The 21,774-nt window shown below is 47.1% G+C and overlaps 1 protein-coding gene across 1 annotated transcript in view; it reads left to right on the top strand.

Moving 5' to 3' along the window:
• The first annotated feature begins 625 nt into the window (after positions 1 to 625).
• The window catches only part of adss2 (adenylosuccinate synthase 2), a 103,052-nt gene continuing 81,903 nt past the window's right edge, over positions 626 to 21,774 (top strand). The window contains exon 1 of the mRNA XM_072512808.1: positions 626 to 918. Within this exon, the coding sequence (XP_072368909.1) occupies positions 703 to 918 (216 nt within the window). The 5' untranslated portion in view covers positions 626 to 702. The remainder of the gene's footprint in view (positions 919 to 21,774) is intronic.

Raw genomic sequence — 21,774 nt, 5'->3', positions numbered from 1 at the left:
GTCTTATGGTGTTCCCGCAGAGAGCAACGGTGGGTGAATATATTTGAGGCCGAGCTTGAATTTTGACCAACAAAGGTTTGAGTTATGGAGGGGGCAAGGAGGAAAGTGAAGAGTTATGACCACAGCCAGAACATCTATGATTTTATTGACTGGAGGAGCAGGCGTGAGGGGCCGAATGGCCTATTCCGGCTTCTATCTCTTATGTTCTACTTACGTGGCTGGGTATCAAACTTTGACATTTAATGTTCCTTGTGGAGCACTTGTTATTTGAATGAAGAACAGCAGTGGAATATACAGCCTGGTATAAAAATGCCATCAGCAGTGCAGACATTTTTCGGCCCCTATGCACTGACCTGCACAGCATCGCAGGCGAGCCACAGTGGGAGTATTTAAATCCGAAAGAAGCAGAGATTTGGGTGAATGTTGATCAGGGGGGCAGTCCAGGGAGGTGCCACTGCCCATGCTGGTGTGAGGCAATGGAGCAGGGACATTCTGCGCACAGCAAGATCCCACTCAAGTGTGAAGAGTTTTGTGTGTGTGGAGAGGGCCGAGTTTGGGATTGAGGAGGGGTAGGAGCGAGGTGCGGGAGGAGGCGGCGTCCCTCAGGCAGGGAGAGCGGGAAAGGCGGCGGGGGGGAGGGCCGTGCCGCCGCTCACTGACAGGAAGCCGCACGCCGCAGGGACGGTAATTTGCGGGGCGACCATGACGGAGAACGGAGCCGGCGGAGGAGGAGGAGGCCCGGGCCACAACGGCGAGCTGAGCAGCCGGCCGCAGACGGACGAGAGGCCGAGGCCCCGGCTCAACCCGAAGCTGGGCAACCGAGTGGCGGTGGTGCTGGGCGCGCAGTGGGGAGACGAAGGGAAAGGCAAAGTGGTGGATCTGCTGGCGCAGGATGCGGATATCGTGTGCCGCTGCCAGGTGAGGGGAGGCCGGCGTGGGGCAGCAGGCGGGGTGAAGCCCGGGCCCGGCCGTCGGTTAATAAACAGTAGCGAGGAGGAGACGATCAACAAACTCTGACACCCCAACCTTTGACCCGGCCTCTTGCACCCTCACCAAGGGGGATGCAACGGGAGGAGAAACCGTGCGTTCTCCTTTACCATTTCTTTCTCTCCCCTTTGTCCCGTCACTTCCTTCACCGCCTTTACTTGCTCTCTCCCCCCCCTTTCTTCTCTCTCCCCCCCCCTTTCTTCTCTCTACCCCCCCCTTTCTTCTCCCCCCCCCTTTCTTCTCCCCCCCCCTTTCTTCTCCCCCCCCCTTTCTTCTCCCCCCCCCTTTCTTCTCCCCCCCCCTTTCTTCTCCCCCCCCCTTTCTTCTCCCCCCCCTTTCTTCTCCCCCCCCTTTTTCTCCCCCCCTTCTTCTCCCCCCCCCTTTCTCTCCCCCCCCCCTTTCTTCTCCCCCCCCCCTTTCTTCTCCCCCCCCCCCTTTCTTCTCCCCCCCCCCTTTCTTCTCCCCCCCCCCTTTCTTCTCCCCCCCCCTTTCTTCTCCCCCCCCCTTTCTTCTCCCCCCCCCCTTTCTTCTCCCCCCCCCCCTTTCTTCTCCCCCCCCCCCTTTCTTCTCCCCCCCCCCCTTTCTTCTCCCCCCCCCCCTTTCTTCTCCCCCCCCCCCTTTCTTCTCCCCCCCCCCTTTCTTCTCCCCCCCCCCTTTCTTCTCCCCCCCCCCTTTCTTCTCCCCCCCCCCTTTCTTCTCCCCCCCCTTTCTTCTCCCCCCCCCCTTTCTTCTCCCCCCCCCCCTTTCTTCTCCCCCCCCCTTTCTTCTCCCCCCCCCTTTCTTCTCCCCCCCCCTTTCTTCTCCCCCCCCCTTTCTTCTCCCCCCCCCCTTTCTTCTCCCCCCCCCCTTTCTTCTCCCCCCCCCCCTTTCTTCTCCCCCCCCCCTTTCTTCTCCCCTCCCCCTTCTCCCCCCCCCTTTCTTCTCCCCCCCCCCTTTCTTCTCCCCCCCCCCCTTTCTTCTCCCCCCCCCCTTTCTTCTCCCCCCCCTTTCTTCTCCCCCCCCTTTCTTCTCCCCCCCCCCCCTTTCTTCTCCCCCCCCCCCTTTCTTCTCCCCCCCCCCTTTCTTCTCCCCCCCCCTTTCTTCTCCCCCCCCCCTTTCTTCTCCCCCCCCCTTTCTTCTCCCCCCCCCCTTTCTTCTCCCCCCCCCCTTTCTTCTCCCCCCCCCCTTTCTTCTCCCCCCCCCTTTCTTCTCCCCCCCCTTTCTTCTCCCCCCCCTTTCTTCTCCCCCCCCCTTTCTTCTCCCCCCCCTTTCTTCTCCCCCCCCTTTCTTCTCCCCCCCCCTTTCTTCTCCCCCCCCCTTTCTTCTCCCCCCCCCTTTCTTCTCCCCCCCCCTTTCTTCTCCCCCCCCCTTTTCTTCTCCCCCCCCCTTTCTTCTCCCCCCCCCTTTCTTCTCCCCCCCCCTTTCTTCTCCCCCCCCCTTCTTCTCCCCCCCCTTTCTTCTCCCCCCCCTTTCTTCTCCCCCCCCCCTTTCTTCTCCCCCCCCCTTTCTTCTCCCCCCCCTTTCTTCTCCCCCCTTTCTTCTCCCCCCCCCTTTCTTCTCCCCCCCCTTTCTTCTCCCCCCCCTTTCTTCTCCCCCCCCTTTCTTCTCCCCCCCCTTTCTTCTCCCCCCCCCTTTCTTCTCCCCCCCCCTTTCTTCTCCCCCCCCCTTTCTTCTCCCCCCCTTTCTTCTCCCCCCCTTTCTTCTCCCCCCCCTTTCTTCTCCCCCCCTTCTTCTCCCCCCCCTTTCTTCTCCCCCCCACTTTTCTTCTCTCCCCCCCCTCCCCCCCCTTTCTTCTTCTCCCCCCTTCCCCCTTTCTTCCTCTTCTCCCCCCCCCCTTTCTTCCTCTTCTCCCCCCCCCCCCTTTCTTCCCTCTTCTCCCCCCCCCCCTTTCTTCCTCTTCTCCCCCCCCCCCTTTCTTCCTCTTCTCCCCCCCCCCCCTTTCTTCCTCTTCTCCCCCCCCCCCTTTCTTCCTCTTCTCCCCCCCCCCTTTCTTCCCTCTTCTCCCCCCCCCTTTCTTCCTCTCCCCCCCCCCCCTTTCTTCCTCCTCTTTCCCCCCCCCCCCTTTCTTCTCCGGATTTTGACACTGAGGACACTGTTTCCTCTTTATTCTCTTTGTGCTCCTCAAAACTGGGAGAAATGGTATTGATCTTTGTTTATTATCCTTTCACCAAGGGAATTCAGCATTATTATATTGTTGGTTTGAAACATAAGTGGCAAATATATTTATTCAAATCTTACCCTTAATTCGTACAAGCATAGGAATTTGAAACAGGATTATGAGTCACCTAAAGCTAGTATACAGGTACAGGCAGTTTAAAGGAGGTTTATCAGATGGATATGGAATGAGTGGGTTGTCTTACGAGGAAAGCTTGGACAGACTGGGCTTGTTTCAATTGGAGTTTTGTGAGGGGTGACTTGGTCCTGAACAATCTTGGCAAGGTGGACGGGAAAGGATGTTTCCTCTTATGGGTGAATCCAGAACTAAGGGTGAATCCAGAACTAAGGGGCTCTACTTTAAAATTGGGAGTCTCCTTTTAGGACAGGAGGGGAATTTGTTTTTGCTGAGGGTTGTGCGACTTTGGAACTTATTGCCTCTGAAGGCGGTGGAAGTGGGATCATTGAATATTTATACGGCGGAGGTAGATAAATTCTTGTTAGGTAAATGAATTGAATGTTATCTGGGTAGATGGAAATGTGGAATTTGAAACACAAAACAGATTAGGCATGATCTTATCTAATGGCGGAGCAGGCTCAAGGAGCAGAATGGCCTACATGGCCTATTTTGTATGTATGAGTAGGCCATTTGGCCCCTCGCATTTGTTCTACCAGTTAATAAGATTATGCCTAATCTCAACTCTACTCTGCTTCCATCCTCTATATGCTTTAACTCCCTTGTCAGCCAGGAATCTATCTAACCCAGCCGTAAAAATTTCTGATGACCCATTCTCCGCCACTCTTTGGACAGCGCATTCCAGACTGTCAACCCACAGAGAAAAAGACTCATTTCTGTCTTAAATGGGAGAATCTTTCATTTTTAAACTGTATCGCCTGGTTCTACTCTCTTCCACAAGGGGAAAACATTCTTTCAGCTTTCACCATGGTTCCTAATGTCCTTGGTGGGAGAATATTTCACTGAGACAACCACATGTTCTTGACTAACTTAGTGTGTGTGAGTAACAGACCACTTCCACACCCGCCTCTAAACCCTGACCTCATTTTGCAATTTCCAACATCCTAGCAGACGCAGTAATTAAATACTTTGACAAAGAAAACATCATCTGACGCGTCCTTCCATTTACAAAAAAAATAATTCTACAGAAGATACAGATGTGCAAGGAATTTGATTATTCCTTTCATTCAGATAAGCATTAAAATCAGCCAAGGGCGCACACTTCTCTCCATTTGGAGACCATGGCGATTGCTTTGTCTATTTCAAAACTAACTGAGACAAAGCTTGCCAATATATTTCTCTTAAAAAGTTATTTTTTAACACATTGCATTCAAGCACATCATATTTTTTAATATTCACAGAACTTTGTCTTCCTACGTAACAGTCACTGCACTTAAGTAATTGAGTGAGGCCTTGAGGTGTTTCATTGTGAGCAAGCACCATGGAACTACCACTATTTTTTGTTGCGTCTTAAAAAGTTGTGGGTTTCTCTTTAATGAGGATTGTGCCTGTTTTTCTCAAAACACTTCCCTCCTAAAGCACTTGCACCTCTTCTGAACTACAACAGCAAAAACTTCCATTGTATAGCACCGTTAACATATTCTCCAATAGTGCTTAAGGATGTATGAGATATTAAGCTCTTAAGATTAAAAAAAAATCATGGTACTATTTGTAGCAGAGAAAACGTTCCTTGTTGTGTCTTGGCCAATACTCTTGCACAACAATGCACTTAAAAGTAATTAATCAAATTTGAAGTGCCTTTGGATATTTCCAAAGGATGTGATTAAATGCAGTTTAAATGTAAGTTTCTCCTGTATATGATTTTGAAAATATTTGCTCATGGAGTGGGTGTCACTGGTTGGACCAGTATTTACTGTCCATCCCTAATTGCCCTTGAGAAGGTGGTGGTGAAATGCTTTCTTGAACCACTGCAGCTCTTGTGGTGTAAGTACAGCCACAGTGCTTTGAGGGCAGGCATTCCAGGGGTTAGAAATGTATGATGCATTCGGCTTAGTGGAAAAACATTATCACCAACACTGACATGTCAAACTTTAAGCACAGAATTAAAGTATTTGTTGTCTGATGCTCTGAAAAGATGAATGGGAATTAAAGAGTACTATTATTTATAGTTAGCCCACCAGGTAAATTGAAAGAAAAACTGTCTTTTTTGTTGGAAGTTTCAATCTCAAACTGCTGTGCTGGAATTCTAGCATTATCAGAAATAACTATCATGATTGTGCTGTGGCACAGCATTCTCTACTGGGCCAATTCTGTGTCCCTAAGCTTTTCTGCTATCGCTACAACAATTCATAATGTTCCTTCTGTTCATGTCTTACACAGCACCTTGGCTGCTTCTATATAATGGCTTTATTTGGTGAGTCTGCTGAACACACTGCATAAGAGTTGTTGCGTTTTTACTTGGTTTTGTTTCCTGTTGGAATGGATCCGGACGTTGCTATTTTGGAATAACACTGTCAACCGTAAGCAAGTTATGCTTCTGGAAGAGGTGCTTATTTTCTTGACTGGGTTGTTATGGTTACTATAGAGAGACAATATGGAGGCGAAACACAAAAAGACCAGCTTGGCAATGTAACTTTAATATGGAGTTGGTGAAAGAAGTAGGAAGGTAAGCAGATAATGTTTTGCTTCTATTGCTCCATAGCAATGAGGCAAAACTGTCAACAAAACAAGCAACTCCTCTTCTGAAGTTTAAATTCTCTCACTATTGCTTTGCAACCGTAGAACTGTAACTAATACAATTTTGTTTCATGTACATTCCATCACAAAACAGAGCCACCTTCAAACTCCATGGCGGAAAATATTCAGACCAAACCTTGCCCTTGGGCAGCATAGTTTAAAAAAAAAAATTTAGTGTACCAAATTCATTTTTTTTTCCAATTAAGGGGCAATTTAGTGTGGCCAATCCACCTAGCCTGCACATTTTTGGATTGTGGGGGCGAAACCCAAGCAAACACTGGGAGAATGTGTAAACTCCACACACAGTGACCCAGAGCCGGGATCGAACCTGGGACCTCGGCGCCGCGAGGCTGCAGGGCTAACCCACTGCGCCACCTGCAGCAAAGTTACCATTGGAGCAGTGTTATGACACATTGGCTCTCACCTGCATGGGAATGGTAATTGAAAGCAGGGCTGCCCGTGCCTTCCCTTTTCAAGGTAACCTTGGCCATGGAATATTCTTTGCTGAAGCAGCAGGTGGCAGAGCAAGTCACTTGTCAGTACATTCTGAATTATGGTGCCACATTTATATGTCTAGAACTGCTGCATGAAGCAGTTTTGTAATAGTCCTAGCTGAAGGCGCTGCAGAAACCACCCTGTTGCATTGACGACATCTACACATTGTATTAAAATTAGGAAATGGGTCCTGCTCACTTCTCTTAACCTGTTAGACACAGGCGGTTATGAGCATAAGTACGAACTAGAGGGAAGTTTTCACCCTTGCTACAGAAAACTAACCTACAGTTTATGCTTAAATACGTCACCAGGCTGGTACCATAGTACTTCAAATTGTATCAGATCATAGCTAACTGTGGTCAGTTTGATACAGAATTAGGGGGGTGGGGATGTGGTTCCATTCACCCACCACCCTCCCAGTAGCCTAGTGATTCAGGCATGTAGAGGAGGCATTATTTATTTGTGCACAATAGCATTTTCAGTTGCATTTTCTCCTGCCCACATTCTCCACGCTAATGATTCACCGTAATGAGAATGCATAAAACTGAATGATCTGACTATTCCGTGACATTCTTTTGTTTTTGAGGATGAATCCTGCTTACTCTACATCTTATCCCAGTGAGGATTTCAGAATGTGCCTGTAGCAAAACTGTCAGTCCAATGTGTAGTTCCCATAGGTTTGCAGTATATCACTGCAATTTCTGTACAGTAATACTCTTTTATAACGCAGGTTATCATAGATACATCACAGAAACATCACAGAATTTACAGTGCAGAAGGAGGCCATTCGGCCCATTGAGTCTGCACCGACCATTATAAAGAGTACCCTACTCAAGCCCACGTCTCTACCCTATCCCCGTAACCCAATGAACCCCACTTAACCTTTTTGGACACTAAGGGCAATTTGGCATGGCCAATCCACCTAATCCGCACATTTTTGGACTGCGGAAGGAAACCGGAGCACCCGGAGGAAACCCACGCAGACACTGGGAAAACGTGCAGTCTCCGCACAGACAGTGACCCAAGCGGGAATCGAACCTGGTACCCTGGAGTAACTGTGCTAACCACTATGCTACTGTGCTGCCCCACTCAAGTGTTGGTCTGGGTTTGCTAGACGTCACTGTATTTCTTAAACTTTTATTGGCAAATTTTCTAGGTTCAGGAATTGTGTCCTTGGATAGGAAAATTGCCAATGTCTCTCCTGTTATTTAAGACAGGAGAGAGAAACTACAGACCTGGTATCACCATGGATTGAGTGAAAGAGTAAAATCACAGAATCGTTACAGCACAGAAGAAGGCCATTCATCCATCATGTCCATGCCTGATCTCTGCAAGAGCAATTTAGCTAGTATTATTCCCGACTCCTTACTCTGTGTAATTATTTTATTTTCTCTTCTGGTGCTTATCCGATTACCTTTTCAAAGCACTGCTGGCATCAGCCTCTACACTTTCTCAGGCTGTGCATTCCAGATTCTAACCAGTTGCTGTGCAAAAAGGTTTTCTCACATTGTGTTGGTGTCCTTTGGTTCTCAACTATCTACTCTGTCTGGGCTTCTCGTGACTTTGAACACTTCACTATTCTGCACCCCCTCTAAAACTTTTCACATCCTTCCTAAAGTGTGGACCTCAGAACTGGAAACAATACCCCAGTTGATACTGAACTTTCTTTTCCCATAAAGGTCACGATAACCGCCTTGATTTTATACTCTCTGCCTCTGATTATAAACTCCAAAATCTCATGCCTTTGTAGCCACTTTCTCAACCTGCCCTACCAGCATCAATGATTTGTACTGGCGTGATTTTCCCGTCCTGTCGAAGTCGATGAACTTTTGAATGGCCTGTCACGTTTTCCGGCCCCACTGTGATGGGGCTGTAAAACTTCCACCTGACCGGCTTGAATTGATCGGAGATTCAGACTGGATTTATGAATGGTGGGTAACGTCAGACTGATGTATCAAATTTTTTGAAGAGCTTACTAACTAGGTGGACAGATGTGTGTCGATGGATGTTGTTTTAATGGACTCCAAAGCCATTTGATAAAATTCCAAATGCAATTATTAGCAAAATGGGGACATGTGGAACTAAATATGGGTTGATTGTTTTCCAGGTAGTAGACACCGCATAGAATTAAATGAATGCCCTCTGACTTACTGGCGTTCCTCAAGGATCGGTACTAAGGCCTCAGCATTTCACATTGTATGGGATCTATGATGCGAGTGAAGCAGTAGAGTTGCATATCTAAGTTTGTAGGCGACATTTAGGTAGAGCAGTCAATTGTATAGATGGAAACTGCAAGTTACCAAGAGTTATAGACCGATTAAGTGAGTAGGCTAAATTACGTTAGATCATAGATCATAGAATTTACAGTGCAGAAGAAGGCCATTCGGCCCATCGAATCTGCACCGGCTCTTGGAAAGAGCACCCTACCCAAGGTCCACACCTCCACCCTATCCCCATAACCCAGTAACCCCACCCAACACTAAGGGCAATGTTGGACACTATGGGCAATTTAGTATGGCCAATCAACCTAACCCGCACATCTTTGGACTGTGGGAGGAAACCGGAGCACCCGGAGGAAACCCACGCACACACTGGGAGGATGTGCAGACTCCGCACAGACAGTTAAATGTGGGGAAGTGCGAAGTGTCGCTCTTTGGATCCAAGAAAGGTAAATCAGAATATTTACTTATTTGAGAGACTAAAGTGCAAGTGAGGGGATTTGGTGATTCGAATCATTAGAAGCTAATGCACAGATTTTAAAAAAGGTAAACCAAGATTGTCAAATATTTGTTAGGTCAGATATCAAGCAAAATGGCTCATAGATGGTTAGATCGAGGGAGTTGAGGTACAGATCACTTATAATTTAAATGTCTAGCCTGTTGCACTCTGATCTTTGGCATTACTGTGGGAGACTGCCCTTGTGTGCTGTGAATTCGCATCCATTAATAACATTGATTGAAATTGCCCAAAACCTAGCCAAGGAGCAAGACTTTCATCTCAACGGTCTAATTTGGATTTTAATCTAAGTGGTGCACAAACATTGGTACAAGTGCCTACAATGTTTCACTAAATTACTATTTCCATAACTTCTGAGGCAGTGCTGTCTGGAATATCACTGGTTCCTCTACAATTACTGCTATTTCTTTTGATGTGGAGATGCCGGCGTTGGACTGGGTGAGCACAGTATGAAGTCTTACAACACCAGGTTAAAGTCCAACAGGTTTGTTTCAATGTCACTAGCTTTCGGAGCGCTGCTCCTTCCTCAGGTGAATGAAGAGGTCTGTTCCAGAAACACATATATAGATAAATTCAAAGATGCCAAACAATGCTTGGAATGCGACCATTAGCAGATGATTAAATCTTTACAGATCCAGAGATGGGGTAACCCCAGGTTAAAGAGGTGTGAATTGTACCAAGCCAGGACAGTTGGTAGGATTTCGCAGGTCAGATGGTGGGGGATGAATGTAATGCGACATGAATCCCAGGTCCCGGTTGAGGCCGCACTCATGTGTGCGGAACTTGGCTATAAGTTTCTGCTCGGCGATTCTGCGTTGTCGCGGGTCCTGAAGGCCGCCTTGGAGAACGCTTACCCGGAGATCAGAGGCTGAATGCCCTTGACTGCTGAAGTGTTCCCCGACTGGAAGTGAACATTCCTGCCTGGTGATTGTTGCGCGATGTCCGTTCATTTGTTGTTGCAGCGTCTGCATGGTCTCGCCAATGTACCATGCTTCGGGACATCCTTTCCTGCAGCGTATGAGGTAGACAACGTTGGCCGAGTCGCACGAGTATGTACCGCGTACCTGGTGGGTGGTGTTCTCACGTGTAATAGTGGTATCCATGTCGATGATCCGGCACATCTTGCAGAGATTGCCATGACAGGGTTGTATGGTGTCGAGGTCACTGTTCTGAAGACTGGGTAGTTTGCTGCAAACAATGGTTCGTTTGAGGTTGCGCGGTTGTTTGAAGGCAAGTAGTGGGGGTGTGGGGATGACCTTGGCAAGATGTTCATCATCATCAATGACGTGTTGAAGGCTGTGAAGAAGATGACGTAGTTTCTCCGCTCCGGGGAAGTACTGGACGACGAAGGGTATTCTGTCGGATGTGTCCCATGTTTGTCTTCTGAGGAGGTTGGTCCGGTTTTTCGCTGTGGCGCGTTGGAACTATCGATCGATGAGTCGAGTGCCATATCCCGTTCGTATGAGGGCATCTTTCAACGTCTGTAGATGTCTGTTACGCTCCTCCTCGTCTGAGCAGATCCTGTGTATACGGAGCGCTTGTCCATAGGTGATGGCTTCTTTAATGTGTTTAGGGTGGAAGCTGGAGAAGTGGAGCATCATGAGGTTATCCGTGGGTTTGCGGTAAAGCGAAGTGCTGAGGTGACCGTCCTTGATGGAGACGAGTGTGTCCAAGAATGCAACTGATTTTGGAGAGTAGTCCATGGTGAGTCTGATGGTTGGATGGAACTTATTAATGTCATCGTGTAGTCGTTTCAGTGATTCTTCGCCGTGGGTCCAAAGGAAAAAAATGTCATCGAAAGCTAGTGACATCGAAACAAACCTGTTGGACTTTAACCTGGTGTTGTAAGACTTCGTACTATTTCTTTTGATGGGAAGGCAAAGTGCTCCAATTTTAAATTGAGTTATCATTTTAGAGTTTTGATGCGTAGATTTGTTGGAATCTACGCTGGAGGCGGATGTGACCATCATTGTTGCTGACTTTAACCTTGTCTTTCCCCAAGGACTGTAGCAGTGCCCCCTACCAGGTAATGAGCCTATTTTTATACACCTCCCTATCCTGCTAAGGTACCCGAGTAGAGGATTTAAAAGGGCAGCAGTCAACAACTACAACTTCCCCTTGGGTAAACGTGACTATCAAAATGGTAGGTTCCAAGTGCCCAGTGTCGTTGGCACCTGACATCAGTTTATCCACTAATTCTGAATACAGGCAGTCCTCGATTTATGACGTTCGAGTTACAATGAATGGCATTTACTGTCATAAATCAACACGCTGCTTTGACTTTATGGCGTCACACCATACGTTCAGTTGCTGTTCCAATACATTTTTACAGTATTTGGTGTCTTTGTTTTTTTCCAAATTCTTAAAATTTAGAGTTTCTTTGCCCATAATAATGGAAGGAAAACATAGATCTGGGCAAAATTTATTCTTCCAAGAAAAGTAGAACAATTACTATGGAAATAAAAATAACATTAATTAGGAGGTCTGAAAAAGATGTGATGCATTGTAAGATTTGGAGATTGGATATCCCCCGAGCGATCATCGTGACCATCCTGAAAGATCAACTATGAATTCAGGAACATGTTAAGCAGCGTGGACTTATTGCTCAGGTTGAGAAACTGTTACCTTGGCTGGAGGACCAAAATCAGCGCAGTGCTCCTGTGAGTTTAGGCATAATTTAGGAAAAGGCTAGGAGTCTTTATGATAATCTACAGAAGCAACAAGGGAAGAGTTCTAATGTTTAACTTTTTAATGCAAGTACAGGAGGTGGTTTGTGTTTCACAACCAGGGCTAATTTGCACATCGTTAGGGTCTTGGGTGAAACTGCCAGTGCTGATGAGGCAGCTTGTGTGTTTCCTGAGACATTGACTGAAATCATTGAAGAGGGCGGGTATTGTGCTCGGCAAATTTTTAAATGTTGAAGAAACTGGGCTCTTCGTAAACCAGTGCTGCCGAGAACTTCGATTGTGAAAGAGGAGAAATACATAATAGGGTACAAAGCTGCTAAAGATAGGCTCACTCTTTTGCTCAGTGCTAATGGCAAACCCCAGGACTTTAAGGGATATTCCAAGGCATTTCTCCAAGAGATCTGGAAATCCAGTCGTACGGTGTGGGTCAATAGGAACATCTTTGAGGATTGGTCTAACCATTGTTTTGTGCCACATGTCAGGGAGTATTGCAGCAAAATCAATCCTGCAGTTAAAGCTTTGTTATCCATCAGCAATACTCCTGGTCATCCAACCATCCTTAATGACATGCACCCTGACGTCAACATAATGTCCCTGCCCCCCAACACCTCCTCACTGTTGCAACCCATAGACTGGGTCCTTCAGGGCCTTAGGCCCCACATTTGCCCAGGCCATCAGGGCAACTGAGAAGGAAGGTAGATCGGCATTCTGGAAGGGCTTCGGCATTTACCATGCAGTTAAGAACATAGGTGAGACATGGAATTAAATCACTCCCGCAATCACATTTGCATGGTGTTTGGAGAAAATTGTGCCCTGAGTTTGTACATGACTTCCAAGGCTTTATAGACACTGTTGTAGAGTTGGCCAAAAATGTAATTGAAAATGGCAAAGAACTCAACTTAGATGTTGCACCAGAGGGTGTTGATGAGTTGCTGGCATTGTACTCTGAAGAATTAACTAATGAGGACCTCATTGAAATGGATGGGAAAAAGTGGAAGAAGAAGAAAATGCACCCACTGTTGAAGAGACTCCTTGTAAAGTCTTGACAGCACAATTATTGGCTGAAGCATTTCAACATTTTGAAGTTGCCATGACCCTGTTTGAGGAACAACAAGACCCCAGCGTTGAACGCAGTGCATCAGTGAATAGGGATATAGCCAACATGTACAGCAGCTGGGGAGAAATTTACGAGGAGAGCCAACATGTACAGCAGCTGGGGAGAAATTTATGAGGAGAAGAAGAGAACATCTGTCCAAACTTTCTTGGGCACTTAACATTGAGAAAGCAGACAGGACTCCTGAAAAACCTGCAGTTAAGAATGCTAAGAAGACTCCACCCAGGCATCTTTAAAATGTCCACCAAAGAGCCCTTCAAGAAGTCCAGCAAAGTTACCTCAAAGAAATCACCTCAATGCCAGGCTCAACCTGATACAATTTAAGGTGGTTCACCGAGCGCATTTGACGGTGGCGAGGTTGAGAAGGTTCTTTGGGGTAGAGGACAGATGTGGAAGGTGCTCAGGGAGCCCGGCGAACCATGTCCATCTGTTTTGGTCATGCCCGGCACTGGAGGGGTTCTGGAGAGGAGTGGTGGGAGCAATATCTCAGGTGGTGAAAGTCCGGGTCAAGCCAAGCTGGGGGCTAGCAATATTCGGAGTAGTGGATGAGCCGGGAGTGCAGGAGGCGAAAGAGGCCGGAATTCTGGCCTTTGCGTCCCTAGTAGCCCTGCGAAGGATCTTGCGATTGTGGAAGGAGGCGAAGCCCCCTAGCCTGGAGGTCTGGATAAACTACATGGCTGGGTTCATAAAGCTGGAGAGGATTAAGTTTGCCTTGAGAGGGTCTGCGCAGGGGTTCTACACGCGGTGGCAACCGTTCCTAGACTATCTCGCGGAGCATTAGAGGAAGGTCGGTCAGCAGCAGCAACAACCCTCTGGGGGAGGGAGGGGGATTGTTTGAGGGGATGGATGAGCAGGAGATGACATGGAGGGTGGGGGAAACTGGCACGTGCGGGCAAGAGCCAGTGTATAAAGCTATGTAAATATACCATTTTGCCATGTATATATCTTGCTCAGTGCGATTTTGTGTTATTTTGTAACTGGGCCCGGGGGGGGGGGGGGGGGGTATTGTTTGTAAGGGGAAAAATTGTGTTGTTAAAAAACTTTAATAAATATATTTTTTTAAAAAAAAGAAATCACCTCAAAATTCCCTGAAACCCTCACCCAGACAGACCCGCCCAGGAACGATGAAGAAAAATTAAGGTTTAAAATTTGTCTATACTTTTGCAGAATTTGTAGGTACTGTATAGTACTATGTAGTACATACATTTCTATGATTTTATGCCAATAAATACCTTAATGTTGCCACGTTACTAGCCTATAATGGAGTGCAATTCTGGGTTATTTTGGTGAAAATGGGCATCGAATCTTGGTTCAGGAACTGATTCCCCCCATTTATAACATCGTTCGTTCCCGCAGAAATTTGTCACCATTCTCCGCCTGCTCCATGATAACATGGCAGCTGTGATCCTCACCAATGGAACTACCCAATAAGTGTACAAACTGGGGTCAAACATGGCTGCATTATTGCGCCAATGCTCTTGTCAATCTTCGCAGTAATACTCCACCAAATCACCCTGAAGCTCCCCGCTGGAGTGGCGCTAACCTACCGGAGAACCGGGAAACTGATCAAGCTCTACCTCCTGGCCAGAACCAAGACTACCCCAACCTCTGTCATCAAGCCGCAGTATACGGACGACGGCTGTGTGTGCGCACATTCAGAGGACGAGCTGCAAACCATCTTCGACACAGTTACTGAGGCATATGAGAGAATGGGTCTCAGACTAAACATCAAGAAAACAAAGGGTCTCTACCAGCCCCGCTCCTGCCACACACAACTGCCCCATCCCCCCAAACTATCAAGATCCACGCCGAGCCCCTGGACAATGTGGATCATTTCCCATGCCTTGGGAGCCTCCTCTTGATGCGAGCAGACATTGACAACAAAATCCAGCATCGACTCCAGTGCAGTGCAACTTTCGGATGCCTGAGGAACAGTGCTCAAAGATCGAGACCTCCAATCCCTGGAGAGATATTGCCAATGCCTCTGCATAATCCTACAAATCCTTTGGCTGGATAGGCATACCAACTTGAGTGTCCTCTCCCTGGCCAATATCCCCAGTATCAAGGCACTGGACACGCTCGTCCAGCTGTGATGGGCAGGCCACATTGCCCACATGCCCAACGCAAGACCCCCAAAACAAGTGCTCTGCACCTAGCTCCGCAATGGCAAGTGATCACTAGGAAGGCAGAGGAAATGCTACAAGGACACTCTGAAAGCCTCCCTAAATAAATGAAACATCCCCATCGACATGTGGCAATCACTTGCCTTATAATGCTCAAACTGGAAAAAATGATCTGTGAACATGCCAATCCTCCGTGTCATAGGGTGGAGCACGCGGAGGCCAAACGTAAACAGCGGAAGGAGAGCGCAGATTCAGGAGTTTCCCACCCACCTCATCAAGCACCACCTGACAAACCTGTGGCAGAGTCTGCTGGTCCAGGATTGGACTATTCAGCCACCGCAGATCCCACCTCCCAGGAATGGACGCAAGACATCCTCAATATTAGGGGACTGCCCAAGAGAAGAGAGAGATAACATTGTTCTTGAGGGAAAATTGGTTCCAAGTTATGAATTTTCAACCTATAATTTGTTCCAGAGAACTGCATCTAATCATAAATCTGAGGATTGGGCAGCATGATGGCACAGTGGTTAGCACTGCTGCCTCACACGGCGAGAGACCCGGGTTCGATTCCAACCTTGGGTGACTGTGTGGAGTTTGCACTTTCTCCCCACGTCTGCGTGGGTTTCTTCCCACAGTCCAAAGATGTGCACATTAGGTGGATTAGCCATGCTGAATTGCCCATTGGTGCCCAAAAAGGTTAGGTGGGGTTATGGGGATAGGGTGGGGTGTTGGCCTAGGTGGGGTGCTCTTTTCAAAGGTCGGTGCAGACACAATGGACCGAATGGCCTCTTGCATTGTAGAGATTCTGTGATTCTAGTCAACTATTCTGTGATTCTAGTCAACTATGTTGACAGCACAGTGGTTAGCATTGTTTCGCAGCTGCAGAGTCTCAGGTTCGATTCCCGGCTTGGGTCACTGTGGAGTCTGCACGTTCTCCCTGCGTGGGTTTCCTCCCACAAGTCCCAAAAGACGTGCTGTTAGGCAATTTGGACATTCTGAATTCTCCCTCTGTGTACCCGAAAAGGCGAGGAATGTGGCGACTAGGGACTTTTCACAGTAACTTCATTGCAGTGTAAGCCTACTTGTGACAATAAAGATTATTATGTGCTTCTTAATAGGAACTATGATCCGATTAGGCCTCATTTTAACGTTTATGCTTCCCCTTGCAGCATTGGGGCAGTGCTGTCCCGTGCATGGGATGACAGCACGGAATGTCCCATTGCATTTCCTTCAAGATCGCTGGCGGGCACCAAGCTCCGTTATGCGCAAATTGAGAAGGAATGATTGGTTCTTTCGGAGGGTCGGTGTAGACTCGATGGCCGCCCTCTGCAATGTAGGGATTCTACGGTTCTATGACTGCCTGTAAAGAATTGACTGTAATTCCACTTTGCTTTACCCACGAATTCCCACCAAAAACGCAAATGCTATCTATTTTTCCTAAAGCAGGGATATTTTTTTGATTAAATATTTAGCCACCCAATCTCTGTTTTCCCATGGGAGATGGGCTAACAGTTAACACACGAAATCACAAAAGTTATTTCGCTTTTTTTAAATTAGTTCATGGGATGCCAACGTTTATTGCCCATCCCTGATTTCCCTTGAGATTGCTTTTCAGAGGGCAGTTAAGAGTCAGCATCATTGCTGTGGGTCAGGAATCATAGGGGCCCTCATGAGTTTGTTGGTTGTGTAATTGGTATTTAAGTAAAGTGAATACATTTCTGTTCCTTTAAACATATTAGTGTGACTGCATTGTATTAATTGAAAGAAAATAATGGCTTGCATTTACTTTTGTGCCTTTCACAGCCACAGGATATCACAAAGTGCGATACAATCGATAACATATCTTTTTTGAAGTGTAGTCCCTGTTGTAGGAAATGGGGCAGCTAATCTGCGCATATCAACCTCCTTCAAACAGTAATGTGATAATATTCAAATCTGTCTTTTGTCATGTTGATTGAGGGATAAAAATTGGCACGGACCCAGGGAATAACTCCCCTGCTCTGAAATAGTGCCGTGGCATCTTTTAGATCCACCTGAGAGGAGAGACCGGGCCTTGCCTTAACATCTCGTCTGCAAAACGGGCATTTCCAACAGTGCAGCACTCCTTTAGCACTGCAGTGGACTGTCTACTTTGATTTTTATGCACAAGTCCCGGAGTGGAACTTGTACCTACAGCGTTCTGACTCAGGCAAGTATGCTACCAGTAGAGCTATGGCTGACCCTGTTGGAAGTGCTAATTTATAAGTTATTTTCTTTTAAGCAGATAGCGACTTCAGTTGTGTATTACTGTATTAGCCACGTGTTTGAAGCCCAGTTTGGCTGCAGAGTCCGGCTCAGATTCTTACCATCAGTCATTTTCAGTGCTTGAAAATGGTAGTTGCTCTGTACAGTTGTGAGATGTCATTGATGCAAGTGTCCCTGAAACAGAATAACATGGAACTCCGCTGGGAGATGCATGGAAGTAGTCTGGACTTGTTAAGCACTTGTTGCCTGTTCATTCTCCCACCCCACAGTGATGCTGTGGCAGTCCACAGCAATTCGTATACCGCCACAGCCGCTCCACATCAGACACCATCTCCCTGGCCCTACACTCATCTCTGGAACATCTCGACAACAAGGACTCTTACGTCAGACTTCTATTCATTGACAACAACATAATCCCAGCCAAGCTCGTATCAAAGCTCCAAAACCAGGGCGGCATGTAGTGCAGTGGTTAGCACTGGGACTGCGGCGCTGAGGACCCGGGTTCGAACCCAGGCCTGGGTCACTGTCCGTGTGGAGTTTGCACACACTCCCCATGTCTGCGTGGGTTTCACCCCCCACAACCCAAAGTTGTGCAGGTTAGGTGGATTGGTCAGGCTAAATTGCCCCTTAATTGGGGGGAAAAAAATAATTAGGTTCTCTAAAATGTAAAAAAAATAAATCAAAGCTCCAAAACCTAGGAGTTGGCTCCTCCCTCTGCAACTGGATTGTTGACTTTTTGACCCATAGACCACAATCAGTAACTATAAAAAACAGCACGTCAACGCTATGACCAAGAAAGCACAACAGCGTCTATACTTTGGCAAACAAGGGAAATTTGGCATGTCCACATTGATTCTTACCAACTTTTACAGATGCACCATAGAAAGCATCCTATCTAGCTGCATCACAGCCTGGTATGGCAACTGCTCAATCCAAGAGCGTAAGAAACTATAGAGAGCCATGAACAGAGCCCAGCCCATCACACAAACTTGTCTCCCATCCATTGACTCTCTACACCTCCCGTTGCCTTGGGAAAGCGGGCAGTATAATCAAAGACCCCTCCCACCCTGGTTATTCTTTCTTCCAACTTCTCCCACTGAGCAGGAGATACAAAAGCCAGACTCTTGAATGACCCTCTTATGGACTGAGCTGATCTCTTCACACACCATCTCTATTGAGTAGTGCTACACTCCAGTGTGCTTCACCCGATGCCTATGTCTATGTATTTACATTGTGTATTTATGTTTGCTCTATGTTTTTTTTCATGTACGGAATCTGGCTGGACAATAATTTTCACTGTACCTCTCTACACGTGACAAACAAGTCCAGTCCAGTCAAGGACCACATGGTGGGGAGGATTGTGGTTGCCACAAAACATCCCACAGACCACATGGATAAAATTACTAACCATGTAAACATGGGTTGCATTATTCACTCTATATGCTTTTGTAGCACTGTTTCTGGTCATAGGCATTGTTTAAACTCCGCTTTTGGTCATAACTTGGAAAGATTCTAATGCTCAATAATAGATATTTCCCTGATGACGAATATAGTTGCTATTAAACAAAAGAGCTGGAATTACCAGTGAAACTAATTTTTTCCACTCTGATATTATTGACCCATGTATTACGTCCTTATAATTGAAACGTATTTTCATCTTTGCTAACACATGAAACATTCAAGATCATGGCCTATCCTTGGTTTTGTGCAGTGCCGACAGAGTTAGCTATTTTGTTCACTTTGACATGGACAGCAGACCAGGTAGCATAATGACATGGTAGCATAATGGTTAGCACTGATGCTTCACAGCTCCAGGGTCCCAGGTTCGATTCCCGGCTTGGGTCACTGTCTGTGGAGTCTGCACGCTCTCCCCGTGTCTGCGTGGGTTTCATCCGGGTGCTCCGGTTTCCTCCCACAGTCCAAAGATGTGCAGGTTAGGTGGATTGGCCACGCTAAATTGCTGTTAGTGTTCAAAAAAAAGGTTGGGTGGGGTTACGGGGAGGGTGGAGGTATGGGCTTGGGTAGGGTGCTCTTTCCGAGGCCGTTGCAGACTCGATGGGCCGAATGGCCTCCATTTGCACTGTAAATTCTGTGATTCTGTAAACTAACAACAGGACAGGATAGCTTCTTATGGTTGGTTCTGGAACAGATCATTGGGAGAAAAAGATTTGGCTTCCTTGGGATTCTTGATGAGCTGAACTCAGACACATGCTCAGGTGCTAGCATTAGGCTGTTTAACCACATTGGCAAGTTTTTCCTCTGGTAACGCCTTATTGGGCGTGCCACTGTATGGCTTGACCTTCAGTATAATCCACAAGTCAGCTGCTGTTTGTTGTGCTACTTCTGGTCACATTGATTTTTTTGATTTTTTTTTTTTTAGGCTGCACAAGAACCACCAATGCATTTGCTAATCCAAACTAAAAAGCTGAGATTTTATTGCAAACAAAGATATTGGTTGCCATGCCATGTGAGGAACCCTTTTGACATGGTATTTATGTAATGTGAACATCCCATATCATTAAGCTTAAATGTGGGACGTTTTAATGTTAATATATAAATAATTCTTGAGACTTTGTCACACCTATACCCTGATTATAATTAACAACGCATTTTAGTGATGCCAGTAATGCCTGCTGTTATTACCATCTTCGAAAGAAAAAGGCAACACCAACATAGCCTACCACTGGCGGTGCTGTGGTTTGAAATGAATGCCATTTTGTTCGTGTGCCAGTAACGACTACAAGCATTATCTGGGACCAAGTGGTAGCGACAACAGGGTTCACTGCTTTGTACATATTTTTTGTGTTGGTTGTCACTGTTATTAATCAGTAGTCAGGCTAAATATGTCAACAGGTACAGATTTATGGCAGGGATTCCCAGGAAGGGTCACAGAACGAGCAATTGGGGTTGCAAGCTCCGAGCTCAAACATCCTGCGATTGGCTGAGGCCCCCTTAAATGTGCATGATTTCTTTTCCCCTATGGTGTGGTTTAATCATCCCATCACACCCCGCACGCGCGCACACGTGGTGTGGTTTAATCATCCCACCACACCCCGCACACACACACATGCACAGACACGCAATTGTCAAGCTGGGGTCATATCAAGTGTGAAGCATTGGAGTCACAACAGCAAAACATTTGGGAAGCACTCGTTTTGACAGTGAGTGTTGTGTCCATTTTATTCCGGTAATGAGATTTGGCGCAAATGCATTCCCATTAACACAAGTACATTAAAACCAAGCCTTTTATTTCCTGACTAATGTGTTGGTGAAATATATTTTGTTTGTACCCTCGGACATGAATAAAAGCAGAATGTGAATGTCCAGAAAATGATCCCTTTGTGAGAATTAGTAGTCTTTAGGTTTCCTGACACCAGCCTCTGAAATTATGGGGTTCGTTATACGATATTTGATGAAAAGCAAGTGTGGATTTTGATGTCTTTTTTCCCCTACCCGATTACATCTTTGTGAAGTTGATGGGAAGCAGAACTGTCTTTGTGCCCAGTCCAATGCTGAAGGTCTGAACTGCTGACAACTTACCTCCAACTAAATATTAAGACCGAAGCTTCATTGTCTTTGGTCCACGCCACCAACTTTATCCCTCCCTCAGCAACAATCGAAGGCTGGACAAAACTATTTGTTTGCAACTTCAGTGTTGTAATTGATCCTGAGATGAGTTTTGACCACACATCCGTGCCATCACTAAGACGATTTATTTCCACTGCTATGCCATCATACAAATCCACCCTGCATCATCTCAAATGCTGCTGGAACCTTCATCCATGTCTTTGTTGCCTCTAGACTTGACTATTCCAACTCTTGGCTGACCACCGTACTTGAGATCTGATGCACAATCAATTACTCTCGAGACAAGGTGAGTCATAACTAATAGGCTTTAATCAGCTAGAACTGTACCCAGCAGCTTCGATACAGAAAGTGAAGACTGCTGGGACGGCATTGGTTCTTATACCCCGCCTCTCAGGGCGGAGCTATGTACATTAGCCAATGGTAGACTCCTAGGTCTAGCCAATGGTCATCCACCTCTCAGGTACTGCAATACCTGGTATTACCACATTCACCCCCTGTTAAAAAAGAACCCAGCGGGGTGATGGCCAGAGTTACTGTCACCTTTTGCATGGTAAGACCAGGTATGGAGGTACCGTGATGTCGAGGGTAACAGAAAAAGTTTTTTGTTTTGTTTTATGGTGCAGCAATCAGACGATCGGGTGGCCTGGTCGTCCTTCTGGAGCGTCTGGGCTTCGGCGATGATCCTGGTGGGGGCCCCGGCGGTTGTGGCTCCGGGAACGTGGTGTCTTCCTCCCAGGCAGCTTCGTCACCCCTAGGCGGTGCTGTTGGGGCAAAAAGTGGGCAGGGGGAGGGGCGCCTGTAGGGGGCGTCGGTGCCTGTTCGGCGTTGGGTAGGGGTGGCGGCAGTACTGACCCTCCGGTCAGGTGCTGCAGTGGGGGTGGGGGCAATAGTGTGGGTGCGCGTGGGGCTCCGGCGGGCGCCAGGTCCCGAAGGAAGACCGTGTCTTGGCGGCAG

This window comes from Scyliorhinus torazame, chromosome 1, assembly GCF_047496885.1.
Source record: "Scyliorhinus torazame isolate Kashiwa2021f chromosome 1, sScyTor2.1, whole genome shotgun sequence".
Classification (NCBI taxonomy): Eukaryota; Metazoa; Chordata; class Chondrichthyes; order Carcharhiniformes; family Scyliorhinidae; genus Scyliorhinus; species Scyliorhinus torazame.
This window is presented reverse-complemented; position numbering and strand designations above follow the sequence as displayed.